Here is a 22293-nt window from a genome sequence, read left to right as displayed (position 1 = left end):
TGGGTTTATCTCTGGGCTTTCTATACTGTTCCATTGATCTATCTTTCTGTTTCTGTGCCAGTACAACACTGTCTTGATTACTGTAGCTTTGTAGTATAGTCTGAAGTCAGGGAGCCTGATTGCTCCAGCTCCATTTTTCTTTCTCAAGATTGCTTTGTGTATTCGGGGTCTTTTATGATTCCATACAAATTTTGGGTTTTTTGTTCTAGTTCTGTGAAAAATGCCAGTGGTAGTTTGATAGGGATTGCATTGGATCTGTAGATTGCTTTGGGTAGTAGAGTCATTTTCCCAGTGTTGATTTTTCCAATCCCAGAACATGGTATATATCTCCATCTGTTTGTATCATATTTAATTTCTTTCATCAGTGTCTTATAGTTTTCTGCATACAGGTATTTTGTCTCCTTAAGTAGGTTTATTCCTAGGTATTTTATTCTTTTTCTTGCAGTGGTAAACGGGAATGTGTCCTTAATTTCTCTTTCAGATTTTTCATCATTAGTGTATAGGAATGCAAGAGATTTCTGTGCATTAATTTTGTATCCTGAAACTTTACCAAATTCATTGATTAGCTCTAGCAGTTTTCTGGTAGCATCTTTAGGATTCTCTATGTATAGTATCATGTCACCTGCAAACAGTGACAGTTTTACTTCTTCTTTTCCAATTTGGATTCCTTTTATTTCTTTTTCCTCTCGATTGTTATGGCTAAAACTTCCAAAATTATGTTGAATAATAGTTTTGAGAGTGGGCAACCTTGTCTTGTTCCTGATCTTAGAGGAAATGGTTTCAGTTTTTCACCATTGAGAACAATGTTGGCTTTGGGTTTGTCATATATGACCTTTATTATGTTGAGGTAAGTTCCCTCTATGCCTACTTTCTGGAGGGTTTTCATCATAAATGGGTGTTAAATTTTGTCAAAAGCTTTTTCTGCATCTGTTGAGATGATCATATGGCTTTTCTCCTCCAATTTGTTAATAAGGTTTATCACATTTATTGATTTGTGTTTATTGAAGAATCCTTTCATTTTTGGGATAAATCCCACTTGATCATGGTGTATGACCCTTTTAATGTGCTGTTGGATTCTGTTTGCTAGTATTTTGTTGAGGATTTTTGCATCTATGTTCATCAGTGATATTGGCCTGTAGTTTTCTTTTTTGTGGCATCTTTATCAGGTTTTGGTATAAGGGTGATTGTGGTCTCATAGAATAAGTTGGAAGTGTTCCTCTCTCTGCTATGTTTTGGAAGAGTTTGAGAAGGATAGGTGTTACCTCTTCTCTAAATGTTTGATAGAATTCACCCGTGAAGCCATCTGGTCCTGGGCTTTTGTTTGTTGGAAGATTTTTTAATCACAGTGCCTGTTTATATTTTCTGTTTCTTCCTGATTCAGTCTTGGAAGGTTGTGCTTTTCTAAGAATTTGTCCATTTCTTCCAGGTTGTCCAATATTTGGCATATAGTTGCTTGTAGTACTCTCTCATGATCCTTTGTATTTCTGCTGTGTCAGTTCCTACTTCTCCTTTTTCATTTCTAATTCTATTGATTTGAGTCTTCTCCCTTTTTTTCTTGATGAATCTGATGAGTTTATCAATTTTGTTTATGTTCTCAAAGAGCCAGCTTTTAGTTTTATTGATTTTTGCTATTGCTTCCTTCATTTCTTTTTCATTTATTTCTGATCTGATTTTTATGATTTCTTTCCTTCTGCTAACTTTAGGGTTTTTTTTCTCTTCTTTCTCTAATTGCTTTAGATGTAAGGTTACGTTGTTTATTTGAGATGTTTCTTGTTTCTCGAGGTAGAACTGTATTGCTATAAACTTCCTCTTAGAACTGCTTTTGCTGCATCCCATAGGTTTTGGGTCATCGTGTTTTCATTGTCATTTGTTTCTAGGTATTTTTTTTTATTTCCTCTTTGAATTCTTCAGTGATCTCTTGGTTATTTGGTAGTGTATTGTTTAGCCTCCATGTGTTTGTATTTTTTACAGGTTTTCTTTCTGTAATTGATATCTAGTCTCATAGTATTGTGGTTGGAAAACATACTTGATACAATTTCAATTTTCTTAAATTTACCAAGGCTTGATTTGTGACCCAAGATATGATCTATCTGTGAGAAGATTCCATGAGCACTTGAGAAGAAAGTGTAATCTGCTGTTTTTGTATGGAATGTCTTATAAATATCAATAACCATCTCTTTTAATGTATCATTTAAAGCTTGTGTTTCCTTATTTATCTTCATTTTGGATGGTCTGTCCATTGGGGAAAGTGGGGTGTTAAAATCCCCTAGTATGATTGTGTTACTGTCAATTTCCCCTTTTTTGGCTGTTACCAATTGCCTTATGTATTGAGGTACTCCTATGTTGGGAGCATAAATTTTGACAATTGTTATATCTTCTTCTTGGAGTGATCACTTGATCATTATGCAGTGTCCTTCTTTGTCTCTTGTAGTAGACTTACTCCTATGTTGGGAGCATAAATTTTGACAATTGTTATATCTTCTTCTTGGAGTGATCACTTGATCATTATGCAGTGCCCTTCTTTGTCTCTTGTAGTAGACTTTATTTTAAAGTCTATTTTGTCTGTTATGAGAACTGCTACTCCAGCTTTCTTTTGATTTTCATTTGCATGGAATATATTTTTCCATCCCCTCACTTTCAGTCTGTATGTGTCCCTATGTCTGAAGTGGGTCTCTTGTAGATAGCATGTGTATGGGTCTTGTTTTTGTATCCATTCAGCCAGTCTATGTCTTTTGGTTGGAGCACATAATCCATTTACATTTAAGGTAGTTAAAGATATGTATGTTCCTATTACCATTTTCTTAATTGTTTTGGGTGTGTTATTGTAAGCCTTTTCCTTCTCTTGTGTCTCCTGCCTAGAGAAGTTACTTTAGCATTTATTGTAGAGCTCGTTTGGTGGTGCTGAAATCTCATAGCTTTTGCTTATCTGTAAAAGTTTTAATTTCTCTGTCGAATCTGAATGAGATCCTCCTGGGTAGAGTAATCTTGATTGTAGATTTTTTCCCTTTTATCACTTTAAATATGTCCTGCCACTCCCTTCTGGCTTGCAGAGTTTCTGCTGAAAGATCAGCTGTTAACCTTATGTGGATTCCCTTGTATGTTATTTCTTGTTTTTCCCTCACTGCTTTTAATATTTTTTTGTATTTAATTTTTGATAGTTTGATTAATATGTGTCTTGGCATATTTCTCCTGGATTTATCCTGTATGGGACTCTCTGTGCTTCCTGGAATTGATTGACTATTTCCTTTCCCTTGTTAGGGAAATTTCACCTATCATCTCTTCAAATATTTTCTCAGACCCTTTCTTTTTCTCTTCTTCTTCTGGGACCCACATAATTTGAATGTTGGTGCATTTAATGTTGTCCCACACGTCTCTGAGACTGTCCTCAATTCTTTTGATTCTTTTTTCTTTATTCTGATCTGTGGTAGTTATTTCCACTATTTTATTTTCCAGGTCACTTATCCGTTCTTCTGCCTTAGTTATTCTGCTATTGATTCCTTCTAGAGAATTTTAAATTTCATTTATTGTGTCATTCATCTTTGTTTGTTTGCTCTTTAATTTTTCTAGGTCCTTGTTAATTGTTTCTTGTGTTTTCTCCCTTCTATTTCCAAGATTTTGGATCATCTTTACTATCATTACTCTGAATTCTTTTTCAGGTAGAATGCCTATTTCCTCTTCATTTGTTTGGTCTGGTGGGTTTTTACTTTGCTCCTTCATCTGCTGCATATTTCTCTGTCTTCTCATTTTGCTTAACTTACAGTGTTTGGGGTCTCCTTTTCACAGGCTGCAGGTTCATAGTTCCTGTTGTTTTTGGTGTCTGTCCCCAGTGGGTGAGGTTGGTTCAGTGACTTGTGTAGGTTTCCTGGTGGAGAGGACTGGTGCCTGTATTCTGGTAGGTTGGGCTGGATATTGTCTTTCTGGTGGGAAAGGCCACATCTGGAGGTGTGTTTTGGGGTGTCTGTGAACTTAGTATGATTTTAGGTAGCCTCTTTGCTAATGGGTGGGGTTGTGTTCCTGTCTTGCTAGTTGATTGACGTGAGGTGTCCAGCACTGAAGCTTGCTGGCTGTTGGGTGGAGCTGGGTCTTAGCGTTGAGATAGAGATCTCTGGGAGAGCTCTCAGCATTTGATATTACATGGGGCTGGGAGGTCTCTGGTGGTCCAGTGTCCTGAACTCAGCTCTCCCACCTCAGAGACTCAGGCCTGACACCAGGCCTGTCCAACTTGTCAGCAACGTGGCTCAGAAGTAGAGGGAGAAAAACAGAAAGCAAAAAAAGAACAATAATCAATTTTAAAAGTTATTAAAATAAAAAAAAGAAAATACTAATAATAATTTAAAAAGAAGAGAGCAACCAAACCAGTAAACAAATCAACAAATGATAACAAGTGCTAAAAACTATACTAAGTTAAACATAAAAATCAGAAACAAATCAGTCGCAGACAGCAAACCCCATGTCTACAGTTGCTCCTAAAGTCCACTGTGTCAATTTTAGGATGATTCATTGTATATTCAGGTATTCCACAGATGCAGGGTACATCAAGTTGATTGTGGGGATTTAATCTGTTGCTTCTGAGGCTGCATGGAGAAATTTCCCTTTCTCTTCTTTGTTCACACAGTTCCTGGGTTTCAGCTTTGGTTTTGGCCCCGTCTCTGCTTGTAGGTCGCCCTCAAGCATCTGTTCCTACCCAGACAGTACAGGGTTAAATCATCAGCTTATTAGTGGGCTCTGGCTCATTCATGGTGGGGGGGGGGGCGTGTACAGCAGTTATAATTGGAATGCAGGGCAAGCATGCAGCGGCAGAGGCCAGCGTGACATTGCAACAGCCTGAGGCACACCGTGTGTTCTCCCAGGGAACTTGTCCCTGGATCATGAGACCTTGGCAGTGGAGGGCTGCACAGGCTCCCACAGGGTGTGGATAGTGACCTGTGCTTGCATACAGGATTCTTGATGGCTGCAGCAGCAGCGTTAGCATTTCATGCCCATCTCTATGATCTGAGCTGATAGCTGCAGCTCACGCCCATCTCTGGAGCTCATTTAGGTGGTGCTCTGAATCCCCTCTCCTCATGCACCCCCAAAACAATGATCTCTTGCCTCTTAGGCAGGTCGAGACTTTTTCCCAGACTCCGTCCCAGCTAGATGTGGTGCACTGGCCCCCTTCAGGCTGTGTTCACATAGGCAACCCCAGTCCTCTCCCTGGGATCTGACCTCCAAAGCCCAAGCCTCAGCTCCCAGCCCCACCTACCCCGGCAGGTGAGCAGACAAGCCTCTCAGTCTGGTGAGTGCCTGTCAGCTCCGATCCTCTGTGCAGGAATCTCTCCACTTTGCCCTCTGCACCCTTGTTGCTGCGCTCTCCTCTGTGGCTCTGAAGCTTCCCCTCAACCCACCCCCCCCTTCTCTGCTAGTGAAGGGGCTCCCTAGTATGTGGAAACTTTTCCTCCTTCACAGCTCCCTCCCAGAGGTGCAGGTCTCATCCCTACCCTTTTGTCTCTGTTTATTCTTTTCTTTTTTTGCCCTACCCAGGTACGTGGGGATTTTCTTGCCTTTTGGGAAGTCTGAGGTCTTCTGCCAGCGTTCAGTAGGTGTTCTGTAGAAGTTGTTCCACATGTAGATGTATTTTTGGTGTATTTTTGTGGAGGAAAGTGATTTCCACACCTTACTTCTCTACCATCTTGAAGGTCCTCTTGTGTCATATTTTAGATTCCACATATAAGTGATATCATAGGGTATTTGTCTTTCTCTTTCTACCTTACTTCACTTAGTATGACAACCTCTAAATCCATCCATGTTACTGCAAATGGCATTATTTCATTCTTTTTTATGGCAGAGCAATATTCCATTGTATATAGGTACCACTTCTTCTTTATCCATTCATCTGTTGATGGACATTTAGATTGATTCCATGTCTTGGTTTTTGTGAATAATGCTGCTATGAACACAGGGGTACATGCATCTTTTCAATGTGTGGTTTCCTTTGGATATATGCCCAGGAGTGGGATTGCTGGATCATATGGTAGTTCTATTTTTAGTTTTTTAAGGAAACTCCATACTGTTTCCATAGTGGCTGCACCAACTTACATCCCCACCAACAGTATAGGAGGGTTTCCTTTTCTCCACACCCTTTCCAGCATTTGCTGTTTGTGGACTTTTTAATGGTTTTCCTTATGTGGCATATAAATTAATCTACAGACAATTTGCAAAGTTGAGATGATTTGGAAAATCATTTCCATGAAGAGCCATATCACTGAAATATAGTTCTAGCCTCTATACCTGGATTTTCCCCTATATAGTAGCTTTATATTATTTTCTGCTGATATTTAAAATGTACACAGACAAAAAGAAAATCCAGTTTAATCCTACTGCCAAAAGAAAAAAAAAATGTCAGTTTTCAGTCTAATTGTTGCTCCTTTGAAGGTAACATGTCCTTTTCCTCTAGCTGCCTTTAGGATTCTCTGTCTTTTGTTCTTACCAGTCTTTCTGTGATAGATTTAGACATAGGTTTATTTCTGCACTTATGTTACTTAAGTTTTATAGCACTTTTTGAAATTGTGACTTGATGTCTTTTGTCATTTGGGGAAAATTATCAGCCATGACTTTTCAAGCATATCTTCTTTACCATTTAATTCTCTTCTCTCTCTGGGACTCCAATTATAATTCTGTGCTCCATATTTTCACCATGCTCCACATGGCTCATATTCTTTTTCTGTATTTTGCATCTTTTTTTCTCTCCATGCTTCAGTCTCTTCATTTTCTACTGACCTGATTTCCAGCTTACTAATTCTGTTGTTTGTCCAGTTTGCTGTGAAACTCATCTGTTGGGTTCTTTAATATCGGTGGTTGTATTTTTATTTCTGTAATGTTCATATAAACTTCCTTGTAGTTTCCTGATAAAAATCTCCACTTTAGCTGATTCCTTGAACGTATAATTATAGAGTTCATGTCTAATAAGCCCAATACTTGAATTTTCTGTGTGTCTGTTTCTATTGTCTGATTTTCTATCTTTAAAGTGTTTAACTGGATTATAGCTAACATACAGTAAAGTGCACAAATCTTAAGAGTACATCCTTATGGGTGTTTACATGCGTATACCCTCATGTAATCCCCAGATCAAGATATAATCATTATTAACAATATATAAAGAGTTCTAACAAATCAATAAGAATAGAGAGAATCACCACCAAGGAAAAATGGACAAAGGATCTAAAAGACAATTCACAAAGAGACCACAAATACAAGAATATATCTGGAGATGTGCAGGCTTGTTTTTAGTCAAGAAAATGCAAAATTAAAATAACAATAAAATGCTATTTTTTATACATTGCATTAAGTTACAAATTAATACATCATTGATCTATGATGGCAAAAATGGGACTTTCATATCCTAAGGACTTGGGAATGAAAATTGTTAATAGTCAGGTCTCTCTCTGTGTTTCAGATTTATTTATTCTTTGATTCAGCAATCCCATGGTTAAGACTCTGTCATTCAGAAATTGTCATAAAAGCACACAAAGATATATTAGCTAAGTTTCTGTTCTTAGTGCTTTACGTGTATTAACTCATATAATTCTCCAAATGACATAGAGGTAATAGATATATCCCAGTCTGAATGATAGTTGAAGTAGGAAATTAAAGCTTAAAAAAAAAAAGGAATATAGTGCTTGTTTTGCCTCACATGCTACATAGAAGAGGCAAACTTTTTTTTAAAAAAAGAATGACTGAATGAAGGAGACGAGGTATAAATCAGAATGTGTTGCCTGGGTGGGTCAAGGGTCATAACATGGAACCAGATGGCTAAAGCAACAGGGCTGTGCTAGTCACGTAAAATTTGTTACCTATGAGAGAAGATTCCACTACATTCACACAAAGTATCTTCAATCACCTTCCATCTCTGTGGGCTCCACAGTGCCAACTGCTGTGGGGCTTGGGGAAGAACCACAAGACTTAATCTCAAAGATTCTGGACATCATGTAGAAACACTGTCCACTCTGCTCCAGCCTCCCAAAGAAAGAGCCCTGCCCAGATATCTAGGCAGAATCTAGAGCACCATGTGGGAATTTCCGGTCAAGTGTTTCTCTCCACTGTTTGTCTCTGTTTTTCTTCGAGGCCCCTCTTTATCTGATTCCTCTCTGTATCCTCCACACCTATCAGTGTCTGGCACACAATGGACAGTCAGTGAATGGCTGCTGAATACATGAATTGTTGGACCCATGGATGGATAGATGAATAGGCAAGTAGATGGGTGGATGGCAGGGTCTACTATTAACCCTTTCCTTATTATATGTATATGAGAAGGTGTCACTAGATGATGTCTAAACTTTACTGTTTTACAAATATTTCTATATTCTCATCTTGCTTATTTCCACCCTTTAAAATTCCAGTTTTGTGGAATTTATTTCTACTCTTTAAGCTTCACCAGTACAGAGAAAACTACAACTAAAACGGTGCCATTAACTTTAGCTGCTTTTTCTCTTCTCAAAACAGACAGATCATTTTTATCTATTGTTTTGTGTTTCTGAGAAAACAAGCACTAACAACTTCGAGGATAAATATACTTATCAAGGAACATGATCTGTCCACTGTCATATTAATTTCTATCTGTAAGGAAAATCTATTCTGTTTATTTTTTTTTATTATTATTGCCATAGACAATGAAATCCTGATACATTTCAGACTGCCATCACAGCCAGCAATTCTCAACTGTCGTACACAGCTGAATCAAGGCATCAAAACTGCATAGGAAGAGCCAGGGAGGCTTCCAGAAGCGCGGCCCAGACTGAAGAAGCAGCAGCTGCCTGGGGCACGCTCATTCATGGTGGAGGGCTGGAGGACCAGAGGCCAAGTCAAACTATGCGCACACATTCCAAGCCTCTGCTGGGATGTGGCTGAGGTCATGTCCACTTACATTCCATTGGCCAAAACAAATCTCACAGCCAGCCCAATACCCATAGGGCAGGGCAGTACACTGGGTTCACGCTGGGGAAGGGAAAAGTAAATATTTGTTGGATAATAGTACAAGCTATCACAGGGGGTCATTCAAAACTTAACTCTCAAGGCCCCTGCTGCCTTCTCACAGTCCCCTGGAGCTCTTCCTGATTTTTTATGTTTTGGTGGCTTTTACCACCCAATGAGTAAAGATAATAAGAAAAAGCATCCTTATTTATTGAGTACTTAGTATTTCCCTGCCACTTTATATATGTATGTATTGTTTTTAATGCTCACTACAGATATGTCAGGTAGGAGTTGTTATGCCCACATTACATATGAGAAAGCTACAGATCAAAGAGAGGAAGTATCTAATCCAATGTCACTAAGTCCATGCCAGAAATAGATGGCAAGCCCAGTTCCAGCAGCCCATCTAATTGCCCATGAGCCCTTTCCAGCTTCTTAGGGTGCTCAGTTTTATTGACCATCTTATCTGATTGATTGATTGACTGATGCCAATGAAGACCACAATGGAATAGTCTTACACACCAAACTGGAAAACTAAATTTAAAAGATTCAAAATACCAAGTGGTCAAGATGTAGAGTGTCAAGAACTCCATACACTGCTAGTGACAATGGAAATGGGCACTTTGGAAAGTCATCTTCCCAAGTATAGATGTGATCTATAGAGATATAGATGTAGATGATATAGATACAGATATAGGCATAGACACACACGTAGATATATAAGCAAACAATATTTAAAAAAAAATCTTGACTTGAGAGGACTAAAGAGGGAGAAATGTCCTTAAAGAAAGGCTGGATCCTGAAGAAGCAAGAAAATAAAGATAACATTTAACAAAAATTTACAGAATACAGGGAAGTTGGCTGGTAGGACTGTGAGTTTTGGAGCACTGGTGGAAGACTTTGGAGAATCACAAGGAATGGGCAACAGAGTCACATTAAGAGCTGGATGGGATGAAGACACTGGGAAGCTTGAACTTTGGGTGATGACTCAAGTAAAGCAGGAATGCACAATGGTATTCATCTGGATGGTCCATTGGGAGAAGGTGGGTTACCATTTCTACTTAGAGCCTCACCTGGAATTGCTTGGGGGGTGGGGAGGCTCAGGACCAGTCCTTCAAGGAGATCACAGAGATTGAGACCCACCCCCATGGCATTCCCCTCCCCAACAGTGAACCCCCCCCCGGTGACCCCTCCCCTTAAATCATGCCGAGGAGAAGCTGGGAGACTGAGCTAAGTTATGCCTCCTTATGCATTTTACTGAAACAAGTTCAGAGACTCAGATTAATTGCTGCTAAATTTCATCTTGCTAAGTCAAGCCCATTTTCTCAGCCAGCCGAAGTTTTTTTGATATTTTAGGTTTTCCCAAGTGTTCTTCAAAAATTAAAATAATAATAATAATTCAAATACTACTACAGAGGGCTTTTGTTTGAAAAGCAGCCCTCTCCCACCACATACTCCCCCACGCACAGGCCTGCTCTCAAAAGGCTCTTTCACCATCACTAATAGGAGGTCTGCAGTGGGTGAGTTCATTTTCCTAGATAAAACATTAATTATCTCAGTTTTTCACTCGCCAACTTCAGACAACGCATATTGACTTTTCATGCCAGTTACTCTTTATTTACGCCCACCCCAGATCCATCCTCCCCTTACTCATGCCCAGAGGAAGGGCACTGCCTGTGAGGGCTTATCAGCAGAGTGTACATTTAAGTTCAGCCAAAGAAGGCACCCACATGAGGCAGGTGGAGTGAGGCCCTTAACCCAGTCCATGCTCAAAATTCTCTGTGAGCCCATGCCTTTCATCATTGTCACTCCAGGGTCCTGAGAACAATGGTAGGTTAGCACTGTGGCACCACCCCCATTTCCTTTCCCCTCTTTCTCCAAAAATCGAATAGTTGTATCGTTATGTTTGGTTTTCTCTTGGTTGATTGCCTTTGCAACTTTTAAGGAAATGTGTAGGTTGCTCTCCTGTGTCATCAAATGCCATCCACGCCCCCACGCCCTCTGTGTCAATCAAAAATACCAACATCCTTCCCCTCTACCTCCATCACCGATTGACATGCACTTGCAAAATGTTATCAAAAACTGCAGTCTGTGCCCTGACCCCAATTGTTTTCTGTGTTATTTTTTTCCTATAGGCTTACTCTGAACCTGAATACCAATTAACAATGCCTTCATGTGGTAGCCACAGAATCATTTCCACTGCAGAGCCCTATGGTGTGGATGATCTATGCCTCCTGTGCTTGGGGTCCAACATCTTGGTCCCAGCATTTTTCAAAAGAGAATGTCCCCAGACTTGTGGCAAAATGAATGATCTTTTCTCATCTTCCATAAATGACCCCAAATGATGCCATATTTTAGTTGGCTTCATATTTGGACCATGACTTATTTGTACAGATCTTTGTTTGTTTCCCTGGGGTTTCAGCCAACATTTTTTTTTTTTCCTTGTGGAGAAGCTATGTATGCATTTTCATGACATTTTAAGGTGTATCCAGCTATTCGGGTGTCTTTTCTCCTACTGCGTTACCCCTCCTGAAGTTCATGAACCCCCAGAAGGAAAAGAAAGCCTGGAACCTCCCTGCCCTCCAGCCACACCCACCATCGCCTGGATCCTAGGGCTCCTCTGTCATGGCGTTCTCCTTTTTCTGGCAAATTTTATCTTCCAAGAACTTTCTTCTGTTTTTAAGAACTCAATGTTTTGAGTCTGTACATATCCAGAGATGTCTTTATTCTTCTCTCATAGTCAATTGCTCTTTCAGCCAGGAGTAAGACTAAAGGTTCAAGGGCATCTCCACCCCCTGAACTTTGAAAGCACTGCTTTGTTGTGTTTTAGCATCCTGTACTATTGATGTGAGTTCTGATGCCTTTCTGATTTTACTCTTCTGTAGAAGGTGCCCCTATGGCTCACCCCACACCCACTGGTCTCTGAAAGCTTTTAAAAATGTTCTCTTCATCATTGTTGCTCTGAAATTATATAAAATAGAGATATATGCATTTTTTAAATTCAGCCCTTCCAGCCTGAAGGCCTATATTCCTTTTTTAGCTCTGGACTATTTCCTCTTTCTTTATCTCCTTCATGTAATTTACGTGTAATTTTCTCCCTTCCATCTTCCCTGTTCTGTCTTTGAGAAATTCACACTAGTTGGACCTCCTAAGTCATGGCTCATCTTTTCTCTCTTGTTTTGCACTGAGTCTAGGAGAATTTCGTTAGCTTTAACTTTCAATTCTTTAGCTGAATTTTCACTTTGGCCATTATACTGTTAATTTTTGAGAATTCTTGCTTATTATTTGTTTTTCCTTTTCATAGCACACTACTCTTATCTTATGGTTTTAATATTTCCCCAAATCTCTGAACATATTAAGATTCTGCCTTGTTCCTTTGTTTTAAATTATTTTCTTATTTATTTCTGTTTCTTTAGCTGAGCCTAGTTTTTTTCTTTTTTTCAACTTGGCCTTTTTCTTCCACGTTCTGGCTCTTATATGTGACTTGGTTGTCATATACAGTAGTCTATCAACATTTAAAAATGAAAGACCAGGCTGATTATTACAAAGGGTTGTTAAGAACTTCCTCTTCTATTGCTGAATCTATCTGCTTCCTGATCAGCTTTTCTTTGGGGAGGAAAAATCTGGCTGTGAGATCTGTGATTCTGAATTATGTGGTCTCTGTTTTAGGGTATGTGGAAAAGGAGCTTCCTGACAGGCTATGGGTCCCCAAAATCCCAGAAAGAGGAGGGTTTTACTGAAAAAAACTCCTTCCCACACTAACAGCCTTGGTTCACTTACACGTTTTTTTTTTTTTTTTCGGTACTTTTTTCCCCACTCACAGCCTTGTTTTCTTTACCCTTTTTTTTTTTTTTTTTTTTTCGGTACGCGGGCCTCTCACTGCTGTGGCCTCTCCCGTTGCGGAGCACAGGCTCCGGATACACAGGCTCAGCGGCCATGGCTCACGGGCTCAGCCGCTCTGCGGCATGTGGGATCTTCCCGGACCGGGGCATGAACCCGTGTCCCCTAGCATCGGCAGGTGGACTCTCAACCACTGCGCCACCAGGGAAGCCCTGTCTTTATTATCTTAATGAATGTGTGAGATTCCAAAGGGGACCTGCACCAACTCCCTAGAAGCACACCAGATGTAAGCGTCACTAGCCCCATTTTGCACATGAGAAAATTTGGAGGCACAGACACTTAGCAAAGTGGCAAGTGGTGAGCCACAAATGAGAAGTCATGTCGCCACCTTTCCAGTCCTGGTCCTTCCTTGCTCGTGAGATTGCTCTGGGGATGAAATGAGGTAAACTACACAGAGCTCACAGCAAACGTTTGCCAAGTAGCGTCACCACTCCAGTTCCCTCTTCCCAGTCACAGAGCTCCATGCCCAGAATTCCTCCCTCCTCTTGGCCCAAGACAATAAAAGCCACAACAAAAAGTCAAAGGAGGAAGCTGTCTCTTCCCTTATTGGGTCCAAGAGCTCAATTGGGAGCAACTGGAGAAACCATTTTTTAGTTCAGTTTCATACCAACAACTTATATCTGGAGGGAAAGGGCTGTGACCCAAACAGGACTCCCTGGAAGTTTGTAATTCACTAAGTGCTGGAAGATTCTATTTCCCTATGTTCTGATGGGACCCACTGGAAAGTTGTCCAGCAACTCTCTTCCTCTTTCCTTGTGTCTTGGGGCCTCCGATACGAAGAGCCCCATCAAGCTGAGCAGGAAACCAGGGAGTCACCAGGACACAGGGCTGAGCAGGAGGGGTGCTGAGGAGGGTGACCTGGCAGCCCTTCCACCACAGCAGAGCCGTCCCTGAGTAGCTGTGTAAGCATGAACAGTTTCTTCACCTCTCTGGTCTCCGGTTTCCTCTCCTGTAAAATGAAGAAGATGGAAAAGGAAAAACAAACAAAAGCAAAGCGCCACCTGCCCTGTAAGGACGCTGTGACATGAGCGATACTCACATGTGAGAGGTCCTCACGTAGCATCAGGACTGGCACTTTCTAGGTGCTCAGGAAATTGTCCCTATCTGTCCCTGTGCCCGCTGGGATACGTTTCCCTGGAAATTCACACATTCCCTACAGTGTGGGAATCACCCAGGCTGACCTCCAGGCTGGGCCCTTTTCATGGACTCTTCTAAGATTCAAGCCAACCCCTCACTCCCACATTTCTCTGTGCTCTTTCTTTCTGTCGGTTTTTTTTGTTTGTTTGTTTGCTTTTGTTCCCAGCCTGAAGCTTCCTAGCATCTCAATCCTAGACCATAACAGGTTGCCTTTAGATATGTCCCTGATGGATGAGATTTTGCCTAGGGTCACTTCAAACTATCCCAGACCACCTGGTATTCCTGCTGGGTTTCTGTGCTGCCCCTCTTCTCTAGGTATGGTTTGGAAACTTCCAGAGACAGGCCATTATGGATGCGTAAAGATCTGCCTTTGGATGAGGCGCCCTGTAAGTTAGGGGCATGGGCTGTAGCTCAGGGTCTTGCAGCCTCACCGACTTTGAACATGGGGCGCACTCCTCTCTGCCTGGCAAACTGAGAGCCAGCCTTTAGCAAAGTCTAGACCAAAGGGGGCTAGCAGCTCAGTGTTAGCGACCAACATTAGGTGTCCTCCCTCTCAGCCTTCACACTGTCTCACTGAAGGATTTTCCTCAGAAAGACCTGTGTGCTGCTGAGAGTTTCCTGGGGGGCTGCAGATCCTGCCACCCTAGGTCTCTCTGTGCTTCTCTGCACCCCACCTTCTCCACTCCGTTCCCCAAACACATTACTCACAGTTTGTGACGGAATCAAACCCCTGTTTCTTCTCTCCACTCTTCTTAAAATATACAGAGCCGCAGTCTAGTTTTCTTAAAAGCTGCCAACTCGCCAATCAGATAAGTCAAACTATTTCTGTGCCGGTGAGAAAGAACCAGAAAAAGACCCAAAGGGAAAAATACTGTATTTGCAATACAGTAAGTCCCCTACATAGGAACCTTCAAGTTGCAAACTTTCAAAGATGCAAACGTGCCCAGAGAAAGGATGAAAAGAGACAAGAGGAAGAAGTAACTGAAGAACCAAAGAGATTCATGACACAGGAAATGGCAGGGGATTTTCTTGACTTGAGGAGGCACTGTTAGTTTTTTCAGACACAGGACCCGAACCTAGAATGGTACACAAAGTTTGCGGCAGCTGTTCAAAAGGCAATCCAGTGCTCCCGTGTCATCTATGATGAGAAGAAAAGAGCTACTACCCAGACATCAGTGGATCATTTTTTCAAGAGGGTAGTTAGAATTGAATCCAGCAAGGAACCAGAACCTGTGCCATCAGCGTCAGGCGTGAGTGACATGGCAGCTTGCCCTCTGTCTCCTATTGCTGACGATCCTTCAGCTCTATCATCTCCCACCTCCTCTCCCTCCTCCAGTCAGTAACTCTTCCTGCCTGTTCACGCGATGCCAGCCCCTGGATGCCAGCTGTTGTACTACACTGCTGTACTTTTCAAGGTACTGTACTGTCTCAATCCTGGCTCCACTGCCTTGGACAAGTTCTTGTCACTGCTCCCAACCTCAGTTTTCTCACCTTAAAATTGGGTTCTTGGCAATATCCTCTTTAAAGGTATTTATGGGAATTAAGTGAGATAAGAACTGTTTTATTGTTACAAGATGTAGCTGAGTTCTTTACTCCATTAATAAACATCCTACACATGAAGACACACTAGTAGTGTGTTTCTGCGATTCAATGTCAGACTCTTGCCATATAATCTAATGTTTCATATAATTATTTTACGTTTTTAAAATAGCCCTCATTTCTTTAAAATTAGACACTTCCACGGTTAAATCTTCTAAAATATACCAAGTGTGTCCCTGCTAGCTGAGCTACTCACTATTAAATACTACTTACCTTCTTTTCAGAATGGCCTGGGGTCCTTAACATAAACCAAGTGCTCCTGTGAAGGGGGCAGGGACCGATATTTTTAACTTCTATGTGCTGAGTGAGACATCGCACTATCCCATTAATGATTAATTGTCTAATGTATCACTCAACAACTTTGCAGATTGCTTCAGTTTCATAGACGAGAAAAGTGAGGCTCAGAGAAGTTAAGTAGAATACTGATGGCTACTCAGCTAGAAGGCAATAAAGACTCAAACCCAGATGGAGTTCCAAAGCCTTAGCTCCTCGGTACCCCACGGTTGAAGTCACATCCTCCACTTAAGGATGGAGCAAAGATGTTTTTAGTTGTATAACAAATGCTACTTTGTTCTTGTATCTGAGCTCTATAGTTTGTCTGGATTTCTACCTTTGCTGTTCAGTTGTTTAGTTAGTTACTTAGTTTTTGGCTTCCTGTCTATAAGGAATTCTTGTTACTTTTTGGTGCTTTTAACGTGTCCTACCCCCAAGAAATTAATTAAACAAACCTCTTATGCTTATGTCTAAAGGCCAGTCAACTGTAAGTGAGCCTCTGAGAAGTTCTCCCATAAGTGAGGTGGGATGACCTAGAGACTCATTCTTCAGTTACCTGGCCGGTCTTTGGCTTCCTTTCAGCTCCCCAGCTGCATTTCAGATAATTGAAGTTGTTTTATTTATGAACTCTGAACACAGCGGATACTATTATCCAACATGGACTTATATCTATTACAAAACAAAATGTTACATGGTTACAGTAATCACTGCCAGCTTCTACTAAATGCCTTTTCTGCCCCACTGTTATTTTATAGACATCGTCTCTCTAAAACTCTGGAATGTAGGTGTTCTTGTCTCCATTTTACAGATGAGGAAACTGAGACTCAAAATGTCCACACCTGGCCAAAGACATTCTGTGAATAGTTCACTTCACATCAACATGGACATGTTGAGCATGGAAGTCTGATTAAAGATATATAAGCAATATCTAACTTAAGAGAATTAGGAACAGTTTCCCACTGTGTCAAACAGGCAGCTCTAATAAAGATGCCTGGAGTGGTTCAGCCTGGGAAGCAGTAGGCAGAGCACCTGCATCGCACACCTCCAGGGGGCAGCCTTGAGTTGTGTTCAATCCAGAGGGTACTCCCAACAGCACACACATTGTACAGACAGTTGGAATGGTGCCCTGGGATTACAACAGAGATGAGGACTCTCAGGTAAACAGCAATGAAAAGCACCACGGGAAAGATCAGACATGAGACAGGAGAAGGACAGGGTGTTGCCTGGGACTGGGATTTAAAACAAGGTTGACATGTTCTCAAGCTCCCTGCCTTTCTCTCTGCAGGGCGAGGAGAGCTTAATGCTGCATATCACATACCATTCTTTTTGGCTGAGATGGGTAGACTGCATTTAACTAACCAGTGTCAAAATCCAGGTCGAGTTTTTAATTGCCTAATAAAGTGAATTCTCCACAAACTCCACACTGTCTGGAAGCCTCAAACAAAGGTGATCCAAATAAGTCACAGGCCTTTGTCCAGCAGTCCTTTTTTCCTAAGACTCTTTCTCAGACATTAGCCCATGAATTAGGACAGCGCGCCAGAAGGGGCCAGCAAGCCAGGAACTCTTCCCAGGCCACAAAGGCTCCGCGGATCTCAGAGGCCTCATAAGGACCAGCCAAGACTGAAACGCAGGTCTGGCTGTATTTGGTCACCGTCCCGGATGGTGGCGGGGCAGGCATTATGTCACATCTGGGAGTTTTTCAGCGCACACGTGGGGTAAATCTCAACCACAACCTCTGTATGTGGTAGCTTCAGATGGAAAGAGAAACTAGTTAGAAAAATGTGATTCTTGCGCAGGGAAGTCGGAGCACAGAAGAGTTCAGAAGTGGGCGGGTGTCTGTGTTAAAAAAAAAAAAAAAAAGGAGGAGGAAACCCCACCAGCCAAGTCTGCAGAAAAAACTAAATGAAGTCTGCCTATCTCGGGGCCGGAGCCCCTCCCCTCGGGCCGCGCCGAGGAGTGTGACACAGGTGCCGCTTCCTCCCGGCTGCTGAGGGTCAACCACCGTCCCCCGGGCCGCGCCCCGCACTGGTCGGCGATGAGCAGCCCCCAGGTCACACCGCCGCCCCCGCCCCGCCAAGGTGAGTACTCGCCCGGGGACGGGTCCGCGGGGGCCGAGCCGGGGAGGGGGGAGCCAAGAAGCCCCGGGGTTCCGGCCGCGCCCGGCCTCCTGGGGGACTAGGGGCCCGCCCGGCCGCGTCCCCGGGCATCGCGGGGCCCGGGACATCACAGCGCCCCGGGCATCGCGGAGTCCCGGTCCGGACCCCCGAGACTGGTGCGCGGGTTCCGCGCGCCCTGGGCCTGGAGAGGCCACCACCGACCCCGCGGCCATCCGCTGGCTTTCTGTTTCTTTGTGTGCTGTTGGGGATGTGCCTGTGGCCAGAACTTTTCCCCTAAGAGAATAAAGGGAGAGAGACAGATTGGTAAGCAGCGCAGAGAGAAAGCACAAGTTGTTTGCCGGAGCTGCCCGGGCAAGACGGTGGAGGCGCGTACGCAGAAACTCTGAGTTAACTCCGTCCGCCAACTTTCCGACTCTCTCCCCGGGCCGGGCGGGAACCAGCCACACGCCCACGCCCATGTTGCAGGGATCCGCTCGCCGTGACCATTTGAGCGGTTGCAATTCTTTAGAGGCTGTTTTCTTTCTTTCTAAAACCAGCACATGCTTTCTTGTGGAAAGGAAATCGCCGTGAGATTCTCTGTGAATCTCAAAAGCAACGTTCCGAAACACTGCTGGGCCTCCCCCGTCACAGGGCTTTTGCAGTAAAGAAGTAAAATTGTATTTAAAAATAAAAAAAAAGAATTATGATCTCTCCTGTTTCCACCCTGGTTAGGTCTGATCGTATGGAACTGTCAGAGAGGAGACATTCTGAGTCTATAATGTAATCACGTTATGTAATTAATATGATCATGGTATGGGTTTATACGTCTTTAAAAAAAAAAAAAAACAAGGTTGTGTGGCCTTAGGCGGCAAACTTGAGCCTGGGTGAGCGTGGCTGGGTCTGTATCTGCACGCTCTGCCCCTCTGTGTGTAAACGGCCACGTGTGTACGGGTGGCTGAGGTGCTCGGCGCCATCTGGGTGTGCACAGAGCTCCTTGTGGAGTCAGGGCCTTGCTGCCTGCATCGGGACCTCTTGTTACAAGGAGACAAGCCCACCTCTCTTAGCTACAGTTTCATCATCCGCAAAGTGGAAATAACAGGATAGTGTGTCTCTTTGGGTGGTGAGAATTAAGTGCATGTCAGTGGCTCAGCGCAGAGATGCACACGTTAAGTGCTTGATAAATGTCGGGCATCCTTATTTTCGTTTTACATCATACCGTGGATCCATGAGTTTGTGTGAGTTAGTGTTTACGCGTGTGTGTGAGGGTGAGTCAGACACTAGTGAGTGTGTGTGTGCGTGTGTGTGTGTGTGTGTGTGTGTCAGGACCAGGGTTAAGGGGACAAGACACTGTAATTATTCCAGTTCAGGCACCGAGGAAGTGCAGGCCTACAGCCATTCCTGTCTGGAGAGGATAGGCTTGCTCAGGGAGCCTTGCCCTGCCCCCGACCGCAGCCCCCCCACTGCCCCGTCCTCCCCCTACAGCCATTCTCCAGGATTCAAGTTTCAGACCTTGACCAATGACTGCAAATACTTCCCTTGCGGAACTGATGGGGATGCAGCACTTACTTGCATACCATTCCAGATTACCCTTAGGATTTACTTTCTGGCAGGATCTCCGCCATGGGAGAACCACGGGGCCCTATTTCGTGCTGCTGACTCAGGCAGGATGTGTCTATATCCTGTCTCAGTTTACATCACTGCCCCTCAGAACCAGACGTTAGAACAGAGAGGACCCTCTGCTCCCTCCCGGCCAGGCCTCCCCTAGCCTAGCCTTTGGGCTTATGGGTTCAGCCAACTCCCATAAGCCCAAAGGTCACAGTTACTGCGGAGGAGTCCTGTGTAGAAATCCACTGCCTTGCCCTTGGAGGGAAGGGGTCAGGCTCAGCAAGGAGATGGCCAGGTCTGGCAGCTTTATATAGAATGTGCCACCTCTGGGAAAAGCAGGGAGGGTTTCGTTCAGTGCCAGATGACATTCCATCACAGCCATTGCGCAACCCCTTCAGATATCCGTGGCTTTGGGAGTCACATGGCCTCGGCACAGCCAGCAGCTGGACCTTCCAAGGGTGCCCAGAGTTGCGCAGTTATTTCTGGGGACTTGCAGTGCCCTCCGGGAAACAGGAGTGTGGGGTAAGAGGTGTTCTGTGTTTGGTGGGAGCGCATCCGCCCATTCACTATGGGGAGAGAGAGAGAGGCCCTTCACTAGCACAGAGAGGCTGGCAAGTAAAGTCAGTGTGCCTCTTTGGGTGGCAGATATATAGTCCATCAGATGCCCTTTGGAGACCCCAACCAAAACACCTTTCAAAGAGTGAGCAAACACAACAGGCCCAGTAAGCACAAGGTACAGACCAAAGTTAAACAATGCGTGAAGAGTTCATAATAGAAAAGAATAACTTTCTTCCCACCTCCAGGGCAGTAACTTTATTTATTTATGAGACTCCTTCTAGAAGTATTATATGTAATACAATTAATTTTTCGTTGGCAATATGAAACACATATTCGACTTCATCTTTTTTGTTCATAAGACCATATCCTACAGATTATACCTTATCACCATATATAGACTCATCCTTCTGGGGCTGCACAGCATGGATATTATAAGTGAATTGGTTATTCTATTTAACCAGTTCCTCCACAAATGGACATCTGGGTTGTGTACAGTCTTTGATTTCTCTTTTTAACCACAGTGTCATGACAACCCTTGTAAGTAGGGTTTTGCATGCATGTGTTTGTATACCTTTAGGATAAATTCCCCCAGGATTTAATTTCTGGGACCAAGAGTATGTACATTTACAATGTTAGTAGATATTGAAAAATTACCCTCCAAAGGGTCACATGAATTTCTAACACTTACCGGTAGCCAATGAAAATCGTTATTTCCCCACATCCTCATTCACACTGTGTGGTTTTTATCTTGGCCAATCTGATGAGTAAACCATGTTGTCACCTTTGAGTGCGCCTCTGTAATTACACGTGTTTTTGCACCTCTGTACGATATTGTATTTGTTTTGCTGGGAAATACCTTGTATGGCCTTTGCCCACTTCCTACCAGGTCCCTAACCAGTGAGGAAACACACCCCAGAAGTTACATGATGTGTCCTTTCTCTCATGATGAGTAAGAGAGTGGACCAGAGCCCCACACCGGGCTGTGCTGTGGAGTCAGACCAGATGTGATCTCATCCCCGACACTTACTGGCTTTGGGGAGGTACACAATACCTCAGAGCCTCAGTTTTCTCATCTGTAAGTGGGAAGGATAACAGCGACTTGGCAGGAGTCACGTGATGAACGAGAGACTAAGGACCTGGCACCGCGCCCAGTGATAGTGTTATTTGCGACTGTTGTTAACAGAACTGATCAAAGCAAACCTAGTCTGCAGGTGCTAGTCATCTCCAGAGTCTCCCTAGCAGAGGGCAGCTGGGTTGGCTTTGGATAATGTAAGAACAACGTCAGTACCTCTATGCCAAGGCCTGTGGTCCAACCTTGCATGGGTCACTCCTCTACAGCCTGGTCTCACAGGCATATTCTCCCCTGTTTTGCAGATGAAGCCCTGGAGGCTGGAGGATGATGACCTTCCCCAGGGCTCCCAGGTCCCGAGGGCACAGCCAGGCTGTGAACACAGGCTGTGAGACCCCAGAGCCAACAGAGGCCAAACTAAGGGGGGCGTTAGGGTGCATGTGGACCTGCTGGCCCTGTGTGCCAGGCGGGGCCTTCTTCTGCCCACGTACTGTGAGAACTGTGCCCAGGAAAGCATGGCTATGGCTTTGCACAGACACTCAGAGCCCGCTAATGACTCCACAGTTTTTCAGCCAGGCCTGTGGTCTAACCTTGGCCTGTGGCAGCCCGCCATCACTCTCATCTCTGTGGTTGGGCCTGACCCACACTGGGCCACCTGCTGCCCTCTACCCTGCTTTCCACAGCTCGCTCAGGTTGACATCCCCTAGGGCCCCTCTCTGTGCCTGGATCACCCTGTCTCTCCAGCTTCACCCTCACGCCTGCCCGCTTCAGGCCCCTGGGCTCTCTGGGTACCGCCCCCTGCACACATACACCTACTGGTCAGTTAAGGCCTCCCTGGGCCCTCCTGACACTAGAAAACCACCCACTCTGGCCCTGGGGACACTTTGCAGCCCCGACAGATTTCTGAGTCTGTCGCCTTCCAGGAATTCTGACTTCCAAGAAGCTCTGTGACCCCACCTGTCCCCCCGCCACTGGGGCCTAGCTCAGAGAGGTGCTCAGCCAGCAACTTGGACACGAACATATGGCTGCACAGACAACCCAAAGGCCAACACTTCCAGGCCCATGTCCGCTCCAAAGGCCAAAGGCCCCTTTTATTTATTTATTTATTTT

The 22293-nt window shown here is 43.7% G+C and overlaps 1 protein-coding gene across 1 annotated transcript in view; it reads left to right on the top strand.

Moving 5' to 3' along the window:
- The first annotated feature begins 17717 nt into the window (after positions 1 to 17717).
- Positions 17718 to 22293, top strand: part of GYPC (glycophorin C (Gerbich blood group)) — a 43390-nt gene continuing 38814 nt past the window's right edge. Inside the window, exon 1 of the mRNA XM_024738032.1 lies at positions 17718 to 17933. Coding sequence (XP_024593800.1) covers positions 17891 to 17933 — 43 coding nt within the window. The 5' untranslated portion in view covers positions 17718 to 17890. The remainder of the gene's footprint in view (positions 17934 to 22293) is intronic.

This window comes from Neophocaena asiaeorientalis, unplaced genomic scaffold (genome assembly GCF_003031525.2).
Source record: "Neophocaena asiaeorientalis asiaeorientalis breed wild unplaced genomic scaffold, Neophocaena_asiaeorientalis_V1.1 scaffold98, whole genome shotgun sequence".
In the NCBI taxonomy this organism is placed as follows: Eukaryota; Metazoa; Chordata; class Mammalia; order Artiodactyla; family Phocoenidae; genus Neophocaena; species Neophocaena asiaeorientalis.
This window is presented reverse-complemented; position numbering and strand designations above follow the sequence as displayed.